General features: G+C 34.9%; 1 protein-coding gene across 1 annotated transcript; it reads left to right on the top strand.

Moving 5' to 3' along the window:
* The first annotated feature begins 16,452 nt into the window (after positions 1-16,452).
* LOC102660432 (E3 ubiquitin ligase Rnf157-like) lies at positions 16,453-21,696 on the top strand. The gene is made up of 5 exons (XM_006579187.1): positions 16,453-16,599; positions 19,553-19,598; positions 20,074-20,160; positions 20,709-20,812; positions 21,583-21,696. The coding sequence occupies exons 1-5, from the start codon at positions 16,453-16,455 to the stop codon at positions 21,694-21,696; spliced, it is 498 nt and encodes a 165-aa protein (XP_006579250.1).
* The last annotated feature ends 1,591 nt before the right edge of the window (positions 21,697-23,287 follow it).

Genomic DNA, 23,287 nt, shown 5'->3' with positions numbered 1-23,287 from the left:
AGAGTTGCCACCTTACTACAGAAAGCAAGGCATCCATAAACTCACCATATTTGCAAAAAAACAAGGCAGATATAACATTGCAATTAAAAAGGCTGATATAACATTGTTTGATATTGTGCAGACTTTAATTACAACAACTGGTAAAAACTTAATGAGTGCATTACAAGGCCTCTGAATTAAACATTCAGATAGAACCAGGTTCCTAAATTAAATTAGCCTAAACAAAATGAAAAATAAAGCAGCTATAACATTGTTGTGCCCAATCTCTCCTTGGATGCTCCCTTAGTTGATTCGTGATTATTGTGTTTCATTGGTGCTGTCACCTCCTTGATGTCCTGCAGATGTGGTCTGACTTGTGCTTGGACCATTTTTTTGTTTCTTTGTTGCAACAGGGGTGAGACATGGTGATTGTCTCTTCAAGTTCTGTCAATATGTAAAACAAATATGATAAGAATGGTGAATGTAATAAGAATCTATGATAAATGAAATTTACAGCACTTATGCAACACAAAAGTACCTTATTTCCCCCTTTTGGAATGGTCCTATCTACAAATGTCTTTCCTTTACATGTCCTTCTGTTGTGTCCAATTGTGGGACAATTTTTGCAAACTACTGATCTTGACTGTCTTGCCAGGTTGGACCTCATGGTAGACTCATCATTTTTCTTGTTCCTTGCTTTCTTTGGTCTTCCAGGAGCTCTCCTCATGACAGGTGGAAGCATCGCTGGTGTTTGCAGAGGAGGCCATAAGTTGGGTCCATTGCATGGGTAGAAAATAAATGAATACGTGGTCAACACAGTACATTTCCTACCAAATGCAACAAGTATACATATTCAAATAAAAAAACCATGTAAAAAAAATAAGATGACTGCATGGAATTACATAAAATAACACCTGTAATAAGAATTCACATTGAGTTCTGGTTCAACACCATTGATCCTCATGCATGCTATGGAATGAGTGCATGGAATTCTAGTTAACTCCCATTTTCTACAAGAACATGTCTGTTGTTTTAGATTGACAACAAATTTTTCCATGCCCTTTGACACCTCAAACAAAGACAAATCAACATCACCATACCAATGTGCCCGCCATGTTTCACATGCTTTTTTATTTTTTTCAATGATTTGCTGAACTTTAGGACATATTGAACCCTCATACCTCATGAGGATAGTCCTCAACTTGACAATTCTAGAACTTATGTAAAATTGGATTCCCTCCAATAGTGTAATAATTGGCTTATCTCTGTACTCCATTATTACATTGTTGAATGCCTCACACATGTTATTCACTTGCAAATCACATTTTGTGTTTACCTTAAAAGCAGACCTTGTTCAAGAAGCAGGGTTTAACCTTTCTAGATCCTTCCAAGCTTCAACATCATAAGTTGTTGCTCGAGCTACCATCCACATCAACTCTTTCATGTGTGCTCCCGGATACTTCTTCTTCTAGTTACCATACAAATGTTTGACACACAGGCAATGTTCTACATTTTCACCAAGCTCTTTGATTACCTCAAAGAGAACTGTGCTTGATCCTTAAGAGAAAACAACGCTAGGGACTTAGCCTTCCATTAATCAATAGAGAACGAAATTATGGATTGAAGAACGGAATTTTATTCCTGAAACGAAAAGTAAAAACTGGAATTGCAAAACGAAAAAGTGGAGAAAGAGAAGAGAGAGGGCCTAAACTAGAACCTTGGTGCTGTTATATATTTTTTCCAGCCTCAAAGCTTACAAATCTGTTTTAAATCCAAGCCCATAAATAAAATCAAATCAAATCTAGATAAGATAAGATAAGATCTAGATAAAATAATATCTAGATGATATCAAATCTAAATAATATCTGGATAAGATAAAGTCTAGATAAGATAAAATTTTATAGAATAAAATAGTCTGCCCTCTTCAAGTCCAAGCACAATTCTGGATTTAAGCCTAATGCTTCATTAATTCCTGAAATTAGATTAAAAACATCAAATTAGCTGAATGAGTCCAAATAATAAAACTGCCTAATTAATTTGACAATTAAGATTAATCAGTACTTAAATTGGTGCAAAAAGGGTTAAGAAATAGGAGAAAATAATGGAACATCAAACCCCCCCCCCCATACTTAGCCTTTTGCACTCCTGGGAAAAATGAAATAAAGAACAAAATCCAAGGATATCAAAGAGTGACAAACAAAAACATTTACATATTTCTCAATGAACATCAAGGAATGGGTAACATCTAACATGAAGAGATCCAAAGAGTCAAGACATTCGTGAAAATCATCCAAGCAACCCAATCATGGCAAAATAGTTAATGAGCTCAAGAATGAAAATGATTAAGCCTCACAAGATATACACTCTATCTCTCAAGTGTCTAGGCTACTGTTTACTCTCGAAGCACCCATGAAAACAAACATCACATAGACTTGGCAAAATTCTAAAATTGACAAACAACTTGACAAACACATGCATATGAGGATCAAAAGGTCTTTTAAGGTTGTAATGGGGCCAAGGACAAGGTAGGGAAAAAGATGGAATAAGTAGCTAAATCCCAAAGGAATAGAGGAGCAATGGGGAATAAGTGCATATTAAGAAAAAATAAGAAAACCTAAAGATAAAATTTAAACGCAAAGAGTAGAGCCAAGAGTCTCGTCATTCTTTTTCCATTTAAGATCTTATTCACTCAACTTTATTGCTTTTTTTTAGCAGTAGCATTTGAGAACTAACATATCATTCAGCAGCATGTCCAACATTTAACCCATATACAATGTACATCAGTATGGCCAAAAATACATCATGAAGCATAACCAACAAAACATGTTATCCAACAACCCCCCCCCCCCCCCCCCACACAACACTTATTCCCAAAAAATTCCAAAGCTCCAAAATTCCTTAAGGGTAAGGTGATATCATGGTTTTTCACTTAAGGCTTGTAGTGAGCTTCAAAACAAGGAAAGGGAAACAAGGCTCAAAAGGGCTATCAAAGGAATTAATTCAAGGTAGGTCTATTTCGCTAGAGGCTTATAAGAACATAATTGCCTAAATCATTTCCAAATATACATGTGAATTAGGAAGCATCAACAAGAATCAAGCCAAGGCTATTTTGCAAGCAATCAATGGGGCAAAACACACCAAATGATTATGATGATGGATGGCTCAAATTCTCACAAAGGTAAACTTATCACTTTCAAATTGAGCTTTCAAAACTATTATGACATGTAGAGGAAAAACAAGGATTTCAAATCACAAAATGTCAAGAGACTTTTGTTTTCAAAACAATTACCCATTACTTGAACATATCATATAATTCAAAGAAAAACATGCAAAGTTGTACATGCAAACAGAATTGGCCTAAAATATTAAACTAGAAACCCAACAAAACTAACAAAATTAACAAATTTAACACAACTAAAAAAATTAACAAAACTAACAAAACTAGCAAAACCAAAACCAAAGAACAGTCCCCCCATACTTAAACAACACATTGTCCTCAATGTAGCATAATTAAAAGATGAAAAGCAATTAAACCATCAAATAGAATTGGACAAATGTAATAAAAGTAAAGGAGGAGATAGGAAAAGAAAAACTCCCTAAGTCTTGGTGGAAAAGAAGTAAGTTGAAGTAAGGAGATCTTTTGAGCAAGGACAACCCCCAATGTGTAATTGGATGCATTGCACATTAGCTCAAATGGGGCTGTCCAATCAGGTGCTTGAATGATAGGGTGGTAGTCAGTGCTCTTTCGAGGCAATGAAAGGCCTCTTTGCATTTATCATTAAAGTCAAACTCCACCTCCTTTTGCAACAAGTTGGATAGTGGAAGGGCTACTTTGCTAAAATCTCTTATAAAGCGCCTGTAGAATCCTGCATGACCAAGAAAATATCACACCTCTCGCACACAAGAGGGGTAAGGCAATTGTGAAATAATAGAAATTTATGCAGGATCTACTTCAATGCCCTTATTGGAAATAATGTGGCCTAAAACTATACCTTGCTCAACCATAAAATGACATTTTTCAAAATTTAGAACAAGGTTAGTTTCAATGCATCTATTCAAAACCTTTTCTAAACTATCCAAACAAATATCAAAAGAGGATTCATATACAGTGAAATCATCCATAAATACCTCTATGCAATTTTCTAAAAAATCACTGAATATATTGATCATGCACCGCTGGAAGGTACCAGGGGCATTGCACAGGCCGAAAGGCATCCTCCTATAGGCAAAAGTGCCGAAGGGGCAGGTGAATATGGTCTTTTCCTGATCCTCAGGAGCAATAGTGATTTGCATATAACTAGAAAAACCATCAAGGAAACAGTAGTGAGATTTACCTGTCAGGCGTTCAAGCATCTAGTCAATGAATGGCAGTGGAAAATGGTCCTTTTTGGTAACCTGGTTCAACCTCCTATAGTCGATGCAGACTCTCCAACTGTTCTGCACCCGAGTAGGAATCAGCTCCTCCTTCTCATTTTTGATCACGGTAAGGCCGGTTTTCTTCGGACTACCTGGACGGGACTCACCCATTGGCTGTCGGAGATAGGATAAATGATGTCAGCTTGCAAAAGCTTGGTTACCTCCTTCTTCACTACATCAAGAATCACCGGGTTGAGTCTTCTCTGTGGCTGTCTTACTGGTTTAGCCCCATCCTCTAAATTTATTCGATGCATACATGTGGATGGGCTAATACCAGGAATGTCCGCTAGGGTCCAGGCTATAGCCTTCTTATGCTTCTTGAGAACTGATAACAACTTCTCCTCTTGCTCATCAACAAGGGAGGCTGATATAATTACTGGAAAACTTTTGCTATCATCCAAGTAAGCATATTTTAAATTTGATGGCAGAGGCTTCAATTATGGTGTGGGCGAGGGGGGGTTGTTTGCTTTGGTAAATTAAACAACGAGTAAAATTGAATTAGAAAATATCATAATTAAAATACGATGCTTCCCCTTGATTCACAAGCAAGTCTCTTATCCTAGATTGCGAGAAGTTATCCTTTATCAGTTCAACCACTTAATCCAACCCTAAATTAAATTACTAAGCGAAATTTAACATAAGGCATTCATTATGTGATTAAGCAACACATACACCAATTACTCATAAACGATCATTAAGCATGAACGTAAATTAAGTGCAGAGACAATTAATCAAGCACTAAGCATGCATGAATTAATAGCAACAAATTCAGAGTAATTAGTGAAGAGGAAAACTGAACAAAATTTAATAGTAATAATAGAACCTCAAAGAGAACTGTGTTTGATCCTCAAGAGAAAACAATGTTGGGGACTTAGCCTTCCATTAATCAATAGAGAACGAAATTATGGATTGAAGAACGAAATTTTATTGCTGAAACGAAAAGTAAAAACTAGAATTGCAAAACGAAAAAGTGGAGAAAGAAAAGAGAGAGGGCCTAAACTAGAACCTTGGTGCTGTTATATATTTTTTCCAGCCCCAAAGCTTACAAATCTTGTGAAATAATAGAAATTTATGCAGGATCTACTTCAATGCCCTTATTGGAAATAATGTGGCCTAAAACTATACCTTGCTCAACCATAAAATGACATTTTTCAAAATTTAGAACAAGGTTAGTTTCAATGCATCTATTCAAAACCTTTTCTAAACTATCCAAACAAATATCAAAAGAGGATTCATATACAGTGAAATCATCCATAAATACCTCTATGCAATTTTCTAAAAAAATCACTGAATATATTGATCATGCACCGCTGGAAGGTACCAGGGGCATTGCACAGGCCGAAAGGCATCCTCCTATAGGCAAAAGTGCCGAAGGGGCAGGTGAATATGGTCTTTTCCTGATCCTCAGGAGCAATAGTGATTTGCATATAACTAGAAAAACCATCAAGGAAACAGTAGTGAGATTTACCTGTCAGGCGTTCAAGCATCTAGTCAATGAATGGCAGTGGAAAATGGTCCTTTTTGGTAACCTGGTTCAACCTCCTATAGTCGATGCAGACTCTCCAACTGTTCTGCACCCGAGTAGGAATCAGCTCCTCCTTCTCATTTTTGATCACGGTAAGGCCGGTTTTCTTCGGGACTACCTGGACGGGACTCACCCATTGGCTGTCGGAGATAGGATAAATGATGTCAGCTTGCAAAAGCTTGGTTACCTCCTTCTTCACTACATCAAGAATCACCGGGTTGAGTCTTCTCTGTGGCTGTCTTACTGGTTTAGCCCCATCCTCTAAATTTATTCGATGCATACATGTGGATGGGCTAATACCAGGAATGTCCGCTAGGGTCCAGGCTATAGCCTTCTTATGCTTCTTGAGAACTGATAACAACTTCTCCTCTTGCTCATCAACAAGGGAGGCTGATATAATTACTGGAAAACTTTTGCTATCATCCAAGTAAGCATATTTTAAATTTGATGGCAGAGGCTTCAATTATGGTGTGGGCGAGGGGGGGTTGTTTGCTTTGGTAAATTAAACAACGAGTAAATTGAATTAGAAAATATCATAATTAAAATACGATGCTTCCCCTTGATTCACAAGCAAGTCTCTTATCCTAGATTGCGAGAAGTTATCCTTTATCAGTTCAACCACTTAATCCAACCCTAAATTAAATTACTAAGCGAAATTTAACATAAGGCATTCATTATGTGATTAAGCAACACATACACCAATTACTCATAAACGATCATTAAGCATGAACGTAAATTAAGTGCAGAGACAATTAATCAAGCACTAAGCATGCATGAATTAATAGCAACAAATTCAGAGTAATTAGTGAAGAGGAAAACTGAACAAAATTTAATAGTAATAATAGAACCTCAAAGAGAACTGTGTTTGATCCTCAAGAGAAAACAATGTTGGGGACTTAGCCTTCCATTAATCAATAGAGAACGAAATTATGGATTGAAGAACGAAATTTTATTGCTGAAACGAAAAGTAAAAACTAGAATTGCAAAACGAAAAAGTGGAGAAAGAAAAGAGAGAGGGCCTAAACTAGAACCTTGGTGCTGTTATATATTTTTTCCAGCCCCAAAGCTTACAAATCTGTTTTAAATCCAAGCCCATAAATAAAATAAAATCAAATCTAGATAATATAAGATAAGATAAGATCTAGATGAAATAATATCTAGATGAGATCAAATCTAAATAATATCTAGATAAGATAAAGTCTAGATAAGATAAAATTTTGTAGAATAAAATAGTCTGCCCTCTTCAAGTCCAAGCCCAATTCTGGATTTAAGCCCAATGCTTCATTAATTTCTGAAATTAGATTAAAAACATCAAATTAGCTGAATGAGCCCAAATAATAGAACTGCCTAATTAATTTGACAATTAAGATTAATCAGTACTTAAAATGATGCAAAAAGGGTTAAGAAATAGGAGAAAATAATGGCACATCAAGGTCTCCTGGACTGCTAAACCCTGATGTCTCATGCATTTTTAGCCTAATCCTAGTCAAGCATCATCTTTAGATCCCTCTTGTTGGACTAAACTTGACCAGGACCGCATTAAGACATACATACCAACAACTAGGTTATCGTACCCCAATCCCTCATGACAATACAATAAACTAGCCCTATCCTATCAAGTTCTAAGGATCAAACCATTTCCTATTGTTGAGTGACCCTAACTAAGCATGCATCTACGTGATCAAGGCAAAAGCATACTAACATGAAATACTGATAGTACAGAGAACACATAAAACATCATCAGATAGATATAGAAGTATATACATCAAGTACCCCACATGAAGAACCAACTGAGGATTTAGCTCTCCATAGCTTCCTCTTCAAACTCGGTCCTCTCCAGTCTCTCCACAGCCAGAAACTCTCGAAAACTCAACAACCCTCTCAATTTTGAGATTCAGCTTTAAATAGGCAATTCTGTTGGGAGGCGTGCACTTAGTGGTAGATAGGTTCACTTAGCGCGTGTAAGTGACTTTTGGCTTAGCGCCAGTCATGCTCGCTCAGCCTGGAGGTTCAAGCGGTGCGCTTAACTAATTGATTCTCGCTGAGCGCATCATGACAACTCATCTGCTTCTAGGATCTTCTATGCGCTTAGCTATGAACTGTTGCGCTTAGCAAATGGCTTGCTAAGCCAGAGAATTGGCTTAGCGAGCAGCTCAAAATCAGCACTTCCACCGAACTTGCCTAATTAGCCTGAAATTGAAAAGGAATGATCATTAAATACACAAAATGAGGATACTTAGTACTTATTACCTATATTTAATAAAAAATAATTACAACACTACAAAATGACCATAAATGGGAGAAGTTATATACAATTTACACAATTTTCTTACACAAAAGTTAGTCGTATTATCCGACTAACAATAGACTTGTTCACCCGTAAGTAGAAGGGACAACCCTTTTGTTTATAGATTACAATCACTCTCCTTTTGTCATTTTTTTAATCTTCAGATTCTTCTTAGAAATTACAGCAAAGGTCTTCACAGCCTCTAGAATTTGTTTCTTACCACTGAATTGCAACCCAACCTCAAACTTTACATCTTCATCATTTTCAGGCACCTTAAAACAAGGATATCTAACTTTTGGGGGACCTTCATCTTCACTTCTAGGTGGAGTATCTAACTCATTAGAATTTCTTGACTCCACTTTATTAATATCAAAAGTAGCCTCAGTACTTTGACTAAATGTTTTAGACTCCAATCATGTTGTCCAATCAGAGTTTTCTTCAAAATCACTATCTGAAACTTCACTACAGTCGTTGCTATCATCATCATCTTCCTCATCCCCAACATAATCCGAATCACTTTCTTCAGACCCCACATCATCATCATCTTTGTCAACCCCAACATGAATATCATCCATACACTCAACAACAACCTCCATCTCACCCACACCACCAGCCTCATCTTGAACCTGCACCTGCACCACAACCTCAACCAAACCTTCCTCATCAAGCTGAACCTGAGGCTCCACATCAACCTGACCCTCCACTTGAACCTGACCCTCCACCTGAACCTCACCCTCCACCTAAACCTCACCCGCCACAACTGGTTCAACCTCCATTCCATCAATTACAACAACTTCATCTCCCTCAACATCATTCAACTTTTTATCACATCCGTCAATCACCCCATTTTCCACATACACTTCCACCACATCAAACCCAGCAACATCTTCAGCCAATTGTAAAATATCAGAGTCACCATTCAGTGGCTTCAACCCTCTGCAAAGTGCCTTTCGGGGGTGCCTGTACCATAAGCACTTGAATGCTCTGTAGCCAATAGATTTAATGACCTTCGTCCAGTCAATATATGACATAGTATCCACATCCCAACCCCATTCCTCTTCAACGATGTCTCCATTGACATACACAATGGATGACTTATAAATAAACATTCCTCCATGGTGAATCTTTAACCTCACTGTCTATTCTTCAGTTGGCTTGCAAAAACGCGAACGACAACAAGCCAAAAAATTAATAAAAACAACATAACCAACAAAGCTTTTCAGAACATAACAAAAATAAAAGCCAAAATGGGGACCACCACGACAAAAAGAAAACAACCATTCATGTTTCCAATTTTACAACAACAAGGGTCCACCACAACAAAAAAAAACAATATCGGGACCACACCTTCAACAGAACATAACAGCAAAATAAAACCAATAAAGCTTCGTGGACCCCAACAACTCAACACAAATACACAAACCTTTCCACACAATTGAACCACCAGCAAACCCCACACAAACACACAAAACTATAAACACACGACCACCACACAAATTAACCAAAACCACTTCGTTGACGGGCATGCACAAACACAAAACAAAACCCTAAACTATGTGGACCACTTCCACAAACAAACCCCACAAATAAAATAACTTACTTGAAAACAAAATCCCCCTCCATGTTCCTAGGATGTTCAACAATGATTCTTCAAGCACCTTCACCCACCTTCATGCACCTTCACCCACGACGACAACTTCACGATAACATTTGTGGTTTCTGGGAGTGCGCTTCCAAATACCAAGCTTTAGGGTTAGGGATTTCTAAAAAATTGGTTTTTGAATTTTTGTCAACATAAATAAATTTTACCACAGCTGGGTAAAAAAATGCAAGCATTTTCAAGGAACCTCTCAGATGTTGACACATGGCAGTCAACGTCACTGCATTACGGTCAACATCCAATTGAGGCATCCGGGACCAACATTGCAGGATTTTATAAAATTGGAGGACCAAATTTGTGAATTAAATTACTGGGGGACCAAATGCGAAATTGGAGCTAAAGTGGGGGACCAAAAGTGAAATTTTGCCAAAATTTTATGCTGATAGTGTCTTTCTCTCACGAAAAGAACATGTAGCCTCTGCACCCTATTCTGAGGCACAACTCTATGACCCGGTGACAGGATGGGAGTGGCACAAGACTCTATGCCCTATTTTCTACTACCTTTCATCACAACATCACCAAAGGAAAACTATTTCTTCCTTTGTGGTTTAGGCAGAAAAAAGAAGAAAAGGGAAGAGGAGAAGAAACGGTCAAAAAGAAGGAAAGGGAAAAGGAGAAGAGAATGTGACAAGGAGAAGAGAGGACCAAAAAGCTTAGGTTTGCATTGTTGTTAGGAATTGAGGAACCAAAATTTGGTTTCAAAAAAAGAAGGAAAGGGAAAAGGGGAAGAAAAGCATTTAGTGTGTCTTTCGTTTTTCCTCCCTCTTTTCTTATTTCGTTGTAATTTTTGTTTAATTTCTATTGTTGGGGATTGAGGGACCAAGGTTTGCTTACTTTATATATTCGTGGTGCATGCAGGGTTTATGTTGCAATGTTCTAGGGAAATTGGACTAACCGTGGAGTTTTGGGCAGAGTTTTCAGTAGAAGCTGTTAGAATCAATTGTTTGTGGAGCTTATTCTAAATAGCTTTCTCTCTCTTTCTCTTCTCCGGTGTTGGGAGAATTACTTTTCCTCACTGCAATTCTAGTGTTGTTTGCTGAGTTTGTTCTAACTTACTCATTGCTTGGTATGGGATTGATTAGGGAAGATACTCAAATATATTGCTAACTAATTTTAATTTCTATAGTTTATATAAATACATCATCATATCTCTGTTCAAGAGAATTCAAAGAACAAAAGAAGAAAAATTCTTTTCCTAATACTCAGTTGTGGAAGGCTTGAGATTATAGAGATAATATTTTTCAATACTTGAATTCAAAACCAGTGAAGAAATTGTTAGACAAATGGCCTCAGATATCTTAAGAAGGGGGGGTTGAATTAAGATATCACAGACTATTCCCCAATTAAAAATTCTACTTTTAATTTAACCCAACAACCCAAGATTCCTTTTAAACAAGAACTCCTAGATAATAATGCAATTAATCTTACTAAATGGAAATAATAAGCAATAAACAATAAAGGAGTTTAAGGGAAGAGAAAATGCAAACTCGGATTTATACTGGTTCGGCCACACCCTTGTGCCTACGTCCAGTCCCCAAGCAACCCGCTTGAGAGTTCCACTATCTTGCAAAATCCCTTTACAAGTTTTGAACCACACAAGGACAACCCTTCCTTTGTGTTCAGATTTCTTTACAACAAGAGACCCTCGGTCTCTTAATCCCTTTTGAGAAATAGAAAGAAGAGAAAAAGAAATCTTACTTGAAAGAGATAGATTGTACAATTGAGCACTCAATTAATTCCTTATTGAATTGCAAGTGTATTGGCCAAGGAATTCTTAAGAGGATAAAATGATTTTCCTTTTTGAGAGGATAAGACTTTTTGTTCTGAAAAACTCTAAGCAAATTTGTGTTCCAAGTCACATATAAATAGACCTTTGATGGCCATGTAAAAACCATTTGAAAAGTTGTGACCCTTGGAAATAATTTTCTGAAAATCTCCTCTGGTAATCGATTACAAGACTTGTGTAATCGATTACAGGCTTTAAAATTTGAATCAAAACGTTCAGTAACTGCTGATAATCAATTACCATCCTCTGGTAATCGATTACCAGAGTAAATCTCTTGAAAAAGACATTTTTGCTTAAATTTCTTGGCCAAACCTTTTGCAGTTTCAATTTTGGAATTCCCTTCCTAAAACACTAGAGATCTTCTTGATGTTGTATCTTGTATTCTTGGATTTTTGTCTTGAATTAAACTTGAGAAGCGCATTTTCATAAGGCATCAAATCATCACGATCATATGGCATCATCAAAACATCAAAGGCAAAGTCTTTGCTTCTACAGAAATGAACAAGGAAATAAGTTCACCATGCCTTAATCCAACTATTTGCCACCATATGAATTCTCAATTTCACAATCATTAACTTCAATAAAAGAAAATCTGTTGAATTCATAATAAAAACAAAATTGATAACACCAACCACAAAAAGGAAGGCATAGCAAAGGGAAAAGAGGATGAGATTTTTAATTATGCAATTGGATATCAGATATTAGAATAAACATAAACTAAAGTTTGATAGCTTGGTCCAACAACCTAAGCTTGAGGTTCTTGATATTGAATTAATTTATTAGTAGTAATTATTTATATATAAATTATAAATATCATTATTATATTATAATGTTGATGAAAAGGCTGAGGAGCTTCCATAAAAGGGCTGATAAATGATAGAAAAAGCTTAATAGCGACAAGTAATCACTAAAGAGCTATTTTTCAATAATTCAAGATGTATAGATTGCATAAAACTCAGTAGAAGGGTTGCTAGGGACTTCAGATAATAGAGGCTTCCATTTCTAATAGATGATGGGTTGTTCGTACGGTCACCTGTTGCCACTTGGTTGTTGTTAGAGTGGTGTTTGCTGAGCAGTTTCTTACTTAGTCATTGCAACATAGGGTTGTTATAACACTGGTGTTTGCCGAGCTTATTCTAGCTTAAATAATTTTAATTTGTAAACTTTTAATTTGCGAATTGAATTCAATTATTGAGCATTTTGAAACCATTCACAATGTAAATAACTTTCTCTCTCTTTCTCTACTTCAGCTGCAGTTGTTATATTCATTTTCTTAGCAATATGGGAGGATTAGTAGATACTTGAATCTTGCTACATGACTTTAATTTGTAAAGTTCTTTCCAGCTAGCTAGGTGATTGATTAGGGAAGAATTAAATTGATTTGCTGAGCTTATTCTAACTTACATATTTTTTTTAAATATGTGAATTTAATTCAGTTATTGAACAAATGTAAACTTTTAGTTTCATATTTTCTAACATTTATTTAATGTAAACTAGATATTTGAAATCATTCGCAATGTGAATAAGTTTCTCTGTCCCTTTCTCTGCTTTAGTTGCAACTGTTATATTCATTTTTTTTAGCATTTTCCTCACTATAACATGAATACCAATGGAAACTTGAAATCTTATTTAAACAGATGTAAACTCGATATTTGAAATCATTTGCAATGTAAATAAGTTTCTGTCTTTTTCTTTGCTCCGATTGCTGTTGTTATATTCATTTTTTTAGCATTTTTCTCACTATAACATGAATACCGATGGAAACTTGAAATCTTTTAGTTCAAAAGTAGAATCTTCACTTAGTTGGATTTTCCTATAGTTTTATCTTTTAAGTTAATATATTTTACAACCTCTTTAAATCAAATTTTTTTAGTAAGGAAGTTGTAAATAATAGGCATGGACATAAATCAGTTGCTACATAATTTTAATTTGTAAAGTTCTTTCCTGCTAGCTAGGTGATTAATTAGGGAAGAATTAAATTGACCTGCTGCTACCTTATTCTATTTGCACTAACACTTGGCTGCTCTTTAAATTAGTTTTGTTTAATAAGGACGTTGTAAATAATGGGCATGAACATAGTTGGATTAAATCAAGAAATGTTTGTATCAACGCAATGTAAATAGCTTTCTCTCTGTCTGCTCCAGTGTTGTGGCTTAGCTGGATTAAATCAAGAAATGTTTATATCAGTGCAATGTAAATAAATTTCTCTCTATTTTTATGCTCCAATATTGTGGCTTCCTTTCTCTAAGTCTTTATGATCATTTCTAGGTATGTGCAAGAGCATATGTAATCAATGTATGCGTATTTTGATTGTTTATAAAAAAATGTTGCGTGCTTTTAGTTTGACTTTTAATTTTTTTTAATTTGATTTGGTTGTTGAAAAGGTGTAAGCTTTTAGTTTTTTTTTATGCATTTGAAAGGCTTAAATATGTTTTTGGTCCCTAATAAATACATGTGTTCTGTGTTTGGTCCCTAATAAATTTTTCTTTCGGATTGGATCCCTCATTTCAAATTTTTTGCCTTAGGTCCTTGTCGTTAGTTCGTAATTGTTAACTGCTTACGTAGCCGTTAGCCGGCCACGCAAACATGCCACGTGTGATTTTTGTCTAATTGGGATTACATGTGGAAAAAGTTTTTTTTAAAAAAAAATAAGTAAAAAACAACAACGTTTTGCATGTTAAAATTTTTTCTTTCTTTCTTTTCCCAATCGGCTACCCCTTTCTCTGTTGAGCCTAAACCCTAATCAGCTCCTACTCATCGCCACCCTTTCGGTCCTCTTCACCTTCACAACCACTTTTGCAATCAAAATCGCCGCTGGCCACAAAAACTTTCAGTTTGACACAACCACCACCACAATAGTATGCAAACGCCCCAAACCCCAACAACTTCGAATATCAACCATATCGACAATCTGCAAATATTCCGTTCAAAATATTTGCTTCTAATTCACAACTTTCATTTGCCTAAATCTCAACCATCCATCAATAATCTTCAAAATCAATAAATCCCATATGTCTCAAATGGATGTTCAATTTCAATGAACATTCACTAATTTACAGCAAGCATTGAAAAAATTGGGTAAATAATTTGTCAATGGGAATAAAACTCAAAAACTACCAAGAAAACCATTTTTTGGTGCCCTCCATAACTTCCTGAAACCCAACCCAACAACAACATGATGGAGGGTGGAGGTAACACAATAGTTCACATATCTGGTTTATCATGGTCGTGCATATGCCTTGAGGTTACAGGGTGGGTCACGCGCATATTCAGGTGAGGGATAGAGAGCAACGCAGGGTGTTGGGGGCAGAGGTTGTGCATGACATGGAGGTATTGGTTGGGTTGTGCGGGTCTAGACAGAGAGAACATCACTTGTATTTGGTCTCGGATCCAGATTCGGTTTTCGATTCGGAGGACAAGTGTTAGGGATGAAGGTTTATGGGAAGGGGATGATGCTTTTTGGAAACTAGTGGTGGTGGGAGATCTTCCTCGAAATCGGAAGAGGAAGTGGTGGGTGGCTCATTGAGAGGAAAAGGACGTAGCTCAACCTCTCTAGCTCTGAGAATGAGATCACCTGTTGTGCCACGGCTGCAGCAGCTATCGATGGGGGCAGGGGAAGTGGCACAACCAAGTTGGTGAGTGGGAGAGATGAAGACAAACATTTTTTTTAATTTAAAAAAAAAACTTTTTCCTACATGGCACGACACATGGCATGCCTACGTGTCTAGTTAATGGCCACATATGCAGATAACGATTACGGATTAACGACAAAGACTTGAGACAAAAAATTTCAAATATTAGGGCCTCAATCTGAAAGAAAAATTTATCAGGAACCAAATGCAAAAAACATGTATTTATCATGGACCAAAAATGTATTTAAGCCTATTTGAAATGATTTTGTTCATCTGTGCTTTTGGATTACTACTGTTCAAATTTTTTGGAAAGTGTTCCTTTGATCAACTTTGTCACTAATTTGTATCTTTTATAAGTAGATTTACCACTTTTTTTAAGTTATTATTTTTAATCAAAGAAATGGAAAGGAAGTTTGATGCCATTAAAGATATAAATGGTAAGAAACAAACATTGAAGCTTGTTGTCGGGATAACTCATCTATGGTATGTGCAGAACCAGAATAAAAAGAGTCTCAAAATGATTATCTTAGATTTCAAAAGGTATTGATCTCATTAATGAAGCAGTTTTTAATTTTCTATTCAAATTTACATTGTAATGTGTTAATACAGGGGGATATGATACACATAGTTGTGAAAAAGGAACACTTTATTGTTAGGAGTTTAGGTTGAAGCAAGGAAGTACCTATATGATGAACAATTTCAAGGTAGTTGCTAATCCGGGCCAATACAAAGTTTGTGATCATGCCTACAAGCTACAATCCATTGGTTGTACCTTTATCATAGAGCAGCCTATTCTAGATGTCCCCATGGAAGTATACAAGTTTACAAATTTTCGTGATATTGTTAGCAGAAACTATCAGAAGGATATGCTAATAGGTATGTTTTCATCAACTACAAGAAAATTAATTTTATGTTATGTTAATGATCAATTGAATGCCTTGAATAAATGTAATTGGTGCATTACATTGAATTACCTTCCAAAATTTGGTTGAAGAAAAAGCAAGGAGACTTGTCCTCGACATGAAAGATATTTGGTAAATAAATTCCCGCTCTAACTTCTTAACAATATTCCTATCAACTAATAATAAATTATCACTATTACAAAAATGCTATTCTACAACACGGGATCAAAGACAGTTTCATAAAACTAATGTCTTAAAAAATGCGATGGCCACCAGATTCAACAAGCATGTCCCGCACACCATCTTCGTCAATCTCAAATCCACCGTCATCGACAAAGTCTATGACACCTATCGTCAACTTTTCCACCCCGAACAACTCATCTCCAACAAGGAAGATGCTGCCAACAACTTTGTCAGAGGCTACTACATCGGTTCATCCCTCTCATATTCTCACTCAATTTCAATTTCTATTTCTCTAACCTATTTTTTCAATTTCTGACCTAATTTGATTTCCCCCAATTTTAGTTGGCAAAGAGATCATAAGTTTGTGCTTGGATCCTAAAAACAGGCTTGTTGCTTGAGTTGGTTCTTGGGCTTCTATTAGAAAGTTTCATCTCAAAAACAACTTTGGTGGCACTGAGGAAACCAATATTGTTGTGTTAAAGAATTAATTGGATGCATAGTACTTCAATCTATGCTTTTATTATCCACTTATGAAGCTAGGTTTATAAATTAAATGTTCATTATCTCTACTTTTATTATCAGAACTTGAGGGTAGAGGTATTTTTTCCAATTTCTAATCTATTAGTATTTATTAAAATAAGACTTGAATGAGATAAGAAGAATGCTAACCTGATTGTATATCAAAATATGGTCAATGACTGAATATAAAGAAATTGACTTGGTGTCTGTTCTTCATACTTAAATGTGTATTTCTAATATGTATTACACTTTATTTCTTATTATATTATGCAATGCTAAGATGCGGTCTTCACATAAATATCAGTCCAATTGTCAAGTGGAGCTAATAATGTTCTACATTCATCAACCATTTTATTCTTAGGGTGTTTCGATTGGTCCCTTTTGTTCTATTAGCTCCTCTGCAAAGCTGGGGAATGGTTATGGACTATATCCCAGAAGCCATGCTTTTGGAAGTACAAAATTAGGGGACAATAGCATGTTGATGACATGAGTTCTAAGTTCAGACTTAAGATCATTGTTTTCTCATAAGGTTCTGCTCTACTGAATAGTATTTGTTTTGAATAGTAGTTGATGCAATCCTACCCCACAAGGGCATTGGATAGAAGACTCCAAGTAGATTAGGCCAGAGATGCAACAGAAGACCCTAGGGTTCTCATGAGCCTTAGGGCAGATTTCAGGCCAATGGGCTAAGTATGAACCCACTGATCTTTGTACATATTAGATTAATGTTTGATTATTTTTGGGCCTTGTATTTAGGGCTCCATAATGTAGGTAGGGTACCCTAGAAATGTAGGATTTTTTAGCCCTTGTATTTTAGGGCACCTAGACTAGTTTTTGTATTAGAGATAGTTTTGTAATTTCACATGCACTAAGTGAATATTTGATGTGTGTGTTGGAAAATAAATTTAATTGAATTGGGAGAAGCCCAATCCAATTAAATTTTAGAGGGGGGGGGTGAGCATTTGCTTGCTACACCCCATTGCCACATCATATAGTCACACTTTGTGCATGTCCTTCATGCTTTACATGCCTCATGACACCTAAGCACACTTAGTGAAGAATCTTGGACTTAATCTTGGATTAGTGGGCTGAACCATAACTAAAATTCACTAAACATAATTAGTGAATTTTTGGCTCCAAAATTTGGCTCCACAAATTCAATTTCAAATCCAAGTGAAATTTGAATAGAAATTCAAATTTCCCTCCAATTTTGTGTGACACTTAGGCTATAAATAGAGGTCATGTGTGTGCATTTTTTTCAACTTTGATCATTTGAGAATTACACTTCAAAGTTCAGACCTCTTTTGAGGCACAAATTTCGTGCTCCCTCTCTCCTTCTCCCTCCATTCTTCTTCTCTTACCTCCAAGCTCTTATCCATGGCTTCCTATGGTGGTGAGCTTCTTCTTGACTCATCTTCTCCTTGAAGTGGCATCTCCTCTCAACTCTTCTTCTTATCCATTCCACTACCATTAAAATTCAAGAAGTAAAGGACTCCATTAATGAAGAAGATCCAAGGCCTACAAGCTCTACATGGAGCTACATCAGTAGTGCTATTGTTGTTGACCATCATCCTGGATGTACCGTCATTGGAAGCAATAACACAATAGGATATCATGTTATGATTGGTGTCAAATGTCAAGACATGAAATACAAGTAATGCATCACATTAACTACCTGAGGTGTTTATATTTTTAATATTATGTTTTTTGCATTAACATTGCTAACTCTGTTGTCAACGTACACAATTGTTCCATAGACTGTGATTAATGAATTAGGAATCATGTTGTCATTGTTTATTGTATTATAGGTATAACTATTAACATTTCCTTTAGTAAGGAAGATAAAATATTGGGGCAAAGAGAGTGTGTTAGTGTGTGTGTTGAAGTTAATTAGTCAATCAACTTGACTATATTTTAAATATGTATTGCATAAATATTGACAAATAAGTTTCTTTTCTTCCCTTAATTGACAAGGTGCGCATTAAGGAACTAATCATAGTAAAGGCCTAAGCTTTTTGGATAAATTGCATGATTGATTTTGATTTATATATCTTAACATTCTTTTTTTTTTTGTAGTAGTCCTCGTTAGTATGAACTTATATTTCCTCTGTGACATTACTATTTATCGATGTACTCCATTTTTGAGTGGGTGCAATTTTATGAGAGTTGCTTTGGAACATTTATCCACTTACGAAGCTATTAAATGCTCACAATCTCTGCTTTTATTATTAAAATTTGAAAGTAGAGGGTTTTTTTTTCCAATTTCTACTCTATTAGTATTTATTAAAATAGGTCTTGAATGAGATAATCATAATCATATACGAGGAATGCTAACCCCAATTGTATGTCGGGTATATAAGACTCACACACCTTACCTTGCTTAATAATAAAATCAATTACTTACCTTACCAAACATTAACCTCATGGTTATTAAACAAGCAAACCCGAAGCATCTGATTTGATTATTTTTCTCCCCTTTTTTTTTATTCTCCCTTCAAAATCTTCTTCCTCATGGACAATTCAGGTTTTCCATCTATCATTTTTGTTTTTCATTGTATATATATATATATATATATATATATATATATATATATATATATATATATATTCATTTCTCTGTATTATATTTTTTCATCTTATTTGTCTTTTTTTGGTCACTGTAGATGTATCGGACTGTTAAGAACACTAACAAACTTGTAGCTTCTTCAGGTAATTCATATATAATGTAATCACCTTTGTCACTTGTAATATTTTACCTAATTAATTCCTTGACCTCTGCATTTAGCTTAATTTTTTCAAATCCTATGAAGATTCTCTAACACCCCTTTATGACTCAAACTCTCCTAATTTATCCATCAATTAAAGTTATAACATGTATGTAGTACAAAGTAAAAAAGGAAGATTGATTAATATAACTTCAAGTTTGAAGTATATATGTTTATAATGCTATTAATATAATTACAAAACAATTACTTTTGTAGACAACTTGTTTGCTTTAGTTGAATTCATCATATGACAGATGTTGCAGTTTTGTTTAACATTAGAACATACAAAAGAAATTAAAATATTACTAATGTTGTGTTCATTGTCTATGGAGCACAAGCTTTGAATTTGGATACTTGATCCATTTATGTCTTGGGTCTTGCTTAAGTTCACTAACAACAGACTTTCATCTCCATGTTAGGAGGGTCTATTCTCGGATTGAAGTTTCTAGATCCCCTTGCTGAACTTCTCGTCTCAGGCATGATTTTGAAAGCTGGAGCTGAAACAGGTTACCAGAGGTACCTATATCTCTCCCCCTACAGTTTATCTTTGCTTGCAAGTTTGACTAATATTGAAACTATTTTCTTTACCCTGGTGTATACATGTCAACCACATTTTGAAACCTAAGTTAAACAAATGGGAACTAAGTGTGATCCTCATACAAGGATACAACAAAATATTGAACAAACCTATGCTAGACATAGATGACATGTGTTAGATACCTAAAAATTAGATTATATTTATCCTTTTGGATATAGCATCTAATTAATGAAACAAGTTTACTTGTTTTCCCCTAAACTTAGAGGGATTTTATGTGTGGAAAATGCAATTATTTAATAATAACAAGCTGGATTTTATGTGCTAAAACAAGTTTGTAAACTACCTTAGAAGATGAAACTTCTGGTGATTCCTTGCTAGATGCATCCCCTCACATGCAAATAACTCAAGGTATCTTAGAGAAAAGTAATGGTGCTGGTTCATTCCTAATAAAAGTGGTTAAGTAGATTTTGTGGATTAACGGTGTTCGTTATGAGTTGAGAGAGTTATATGGAATAGGAAACTCATCCACAACTAATTTTGATGACAATGACCCTAGGAATGAGTGTGTCATATGCATGACTGAACCAAAGGATACTACTGTTTTACCTTGTCGACATATGGTAAGATTTCATCTCAAATCTACTTATATATAGAATAAATAACCAGTTTAAAGGAAGAAATTAAGATATTAGCACAAGTATTGGTTCATGCGGATAATAGAAGTTATGGTTTATACAGATACATCATAGTTTGTATTTGTACAAGATTGCCATGGAAAACTAAGCTAAGATCATTGTTAGGTTTTCTAAAAGGTAAAATGGGTGTTTTGTGATTCTTTTATTACCTTAATTTTTCTTTTCTTCCTTTCCCGCCTTCCCCTCTTAATTTGTTTTCAAGGTTTTGAGCTTGTGGTGTGTCATGTCATCACACATACATTCTTTAAAATCATAGATCACAATATCAACACTCACATTTATTCAGTGGGTGAAATGAATACCTAGTGGTTTTGTTTCTTCGTGACCAGTAGCAACAAATATATTAATTTCTCAATAGTAAGATATTTACAAGTTGTAGCAATGTCATATAATGTTTGTGTATAATATTTTACAAAGGCTCAGTTTGAATTAACTTCTAACTCATAGGAGCTTTTTCAATTGTAAAACCCTATTGTTGCAAGGTAAGAATATCAAATTCTGCCAAGTTAATACTTTGAAGAAGTTAAGGTGTACAAGTTAATTTTAATTTATGCAAGAAGATTAATTCACTTTACCACTTTAAATTATTTTATTTTCTTCTTCCATGGGTACTTGTTAAGAAATTTATCAAAATTAACTATATTTTCATTTTCTAATTTGATTATTCTCATATTACATCTATTCTATTTTTTCAGTGTATGCGCAATGAGTGTGCAAATGCTCTTCAACATCAATTCAATAAATGCCCTAAATGCCGACAACCTATTGAGGAACTTATTGAGATCAAGATGAACAATGGTGATCAATGAGATTTTTTTCTTTTGATGCTAAGTTGCATGATAGTCCCAATAAATTCATTTTAATAAAATTTACCCCCTTTTACATATCTGCAGTCAGGTACTATATAGCAATTTCTTTTTTCTTTTTTGTAAACTGTAGCCAATAATTTGTATATAGTTTTTGTTTGATGTGTTTTAGGGACTTTTTAAATATTATTTTGGCAACCTTGGAACTTTGCATATGATTTCTTTTCCAATGTCATCTTTTTACTTGAAGAAATGCATCAAGTTTTGCTTTAATTTTTTGCATGCATTTTAACCAAGTACATATTAATTTTGGTCCTTTTTTTAAAAAAAATTATTTATTTTCTAAGACGGTTCTTTAGAAAACCATCTTAGAAAGTAGACTTTCTAAGTTGGTTCTTCAGAAAACTGTCTTAGAAAGTGTACATTCGAAGACGGTTCTTCAAAAAATTATTTTAGAAAATATACATTCTAAGACGGTTTTGTGCAAACTATCTTAAAAAGTAGACTTTCTAAGTCGATTTTCTGAAGAACTATCTCAGAATCATCAATTTTTTAACATTTTTAAAATAAAAAACATTTGAAGATGGTTTCTAAGAAAATTGATGTAGAATGTGAGATTCTAAGACGTTTTAAAACCGTTGTGGAAAGTCAACACTTACCACGACGGTGAATTCAAAGACTTTTTATAATCGTCATGAAAAGTGTAAAATAACCATCTTTGAATACCTTTTTTGTAGTAGTGTGTGTTAATGATGTAGTGACGAAATCATTAGATGTACTCTTTGGGAAGAGCATGGTCAGAGATTTCTAGATTACTATAACCAAAGACAAAATGATGATCCAATCATTATGATATTGACACAAATAAGGGTAACAAAAGCATCGGGTTAGTAAATAATGCATTAAGTTAATCTTCATTTTTCATAGTAATCATCATTTATCTATTTGCATTCTGAGATTTATAGATTTGCCTAGATCATAGGGACCTATCCTACATCCATATCAAGTTCAATGTATGGGTCAAAATTGTTGATCAATGAAGCAATGCCAGGGATTGGAAACTTCAAAAGAGGTAAATCAGTTAATTACTACTTATTGTTTATGATTTCAAATTTCAATTGTTTGTATGATATTTAATTTAACCATCCTACTATTTTGAGTAGCTTTGCTTCACTTCAAAAAAGTGATGGAGAATTAAGTCAAAGCCACAATGGAGCCAAATGACACAATCAAACTCACAATATTCGGTCCAAGAGCAATTCCTGTTTAAGGTTGTTGTCAAAAATATTTGTGAGCTCAATAGGCTTGAAAAAGTGCTATTATTTATAGCAATTATCTAATTAATTTCCATTTTATTAATCTTGGATTGCATGCTAAAATGTTCCTTTGTGTATAATTTTTGAAATAGGACATAACTTTTGTTATTGTTGGCACCACAAGAAAATTTATAGTGGGAAAAGAGGGTCGATACTATCCAACATGCAACAACTATCACAAAAAAATTGAGGAAACATCAACTTTCACATGCCAGTATAGGACATACAATGACAATCCTATTCCAAGGTGCTTACAGCCTTATTTTCTTATTTTTGCG

The sequence above is a fragment of the Glycine max genome, chromosome 4, assembly GCF_000004515.6.
Source record: "Glycine max cultivar Williams 82 chromosome 4, Glycine_max_v4.0, whole genome shotgun sequence".
NCBI classification, from domain to species: Eukaryota; Viridiplantae; Streptophyta; class Magnoliopsida; order Fabales; family Fabaceae; genus Glycine; species Glycine max.
Note: the sequence above shows the minus strand (reverse complement) of the source record. Positions and strands in the feature narration are given on the sequence as shown.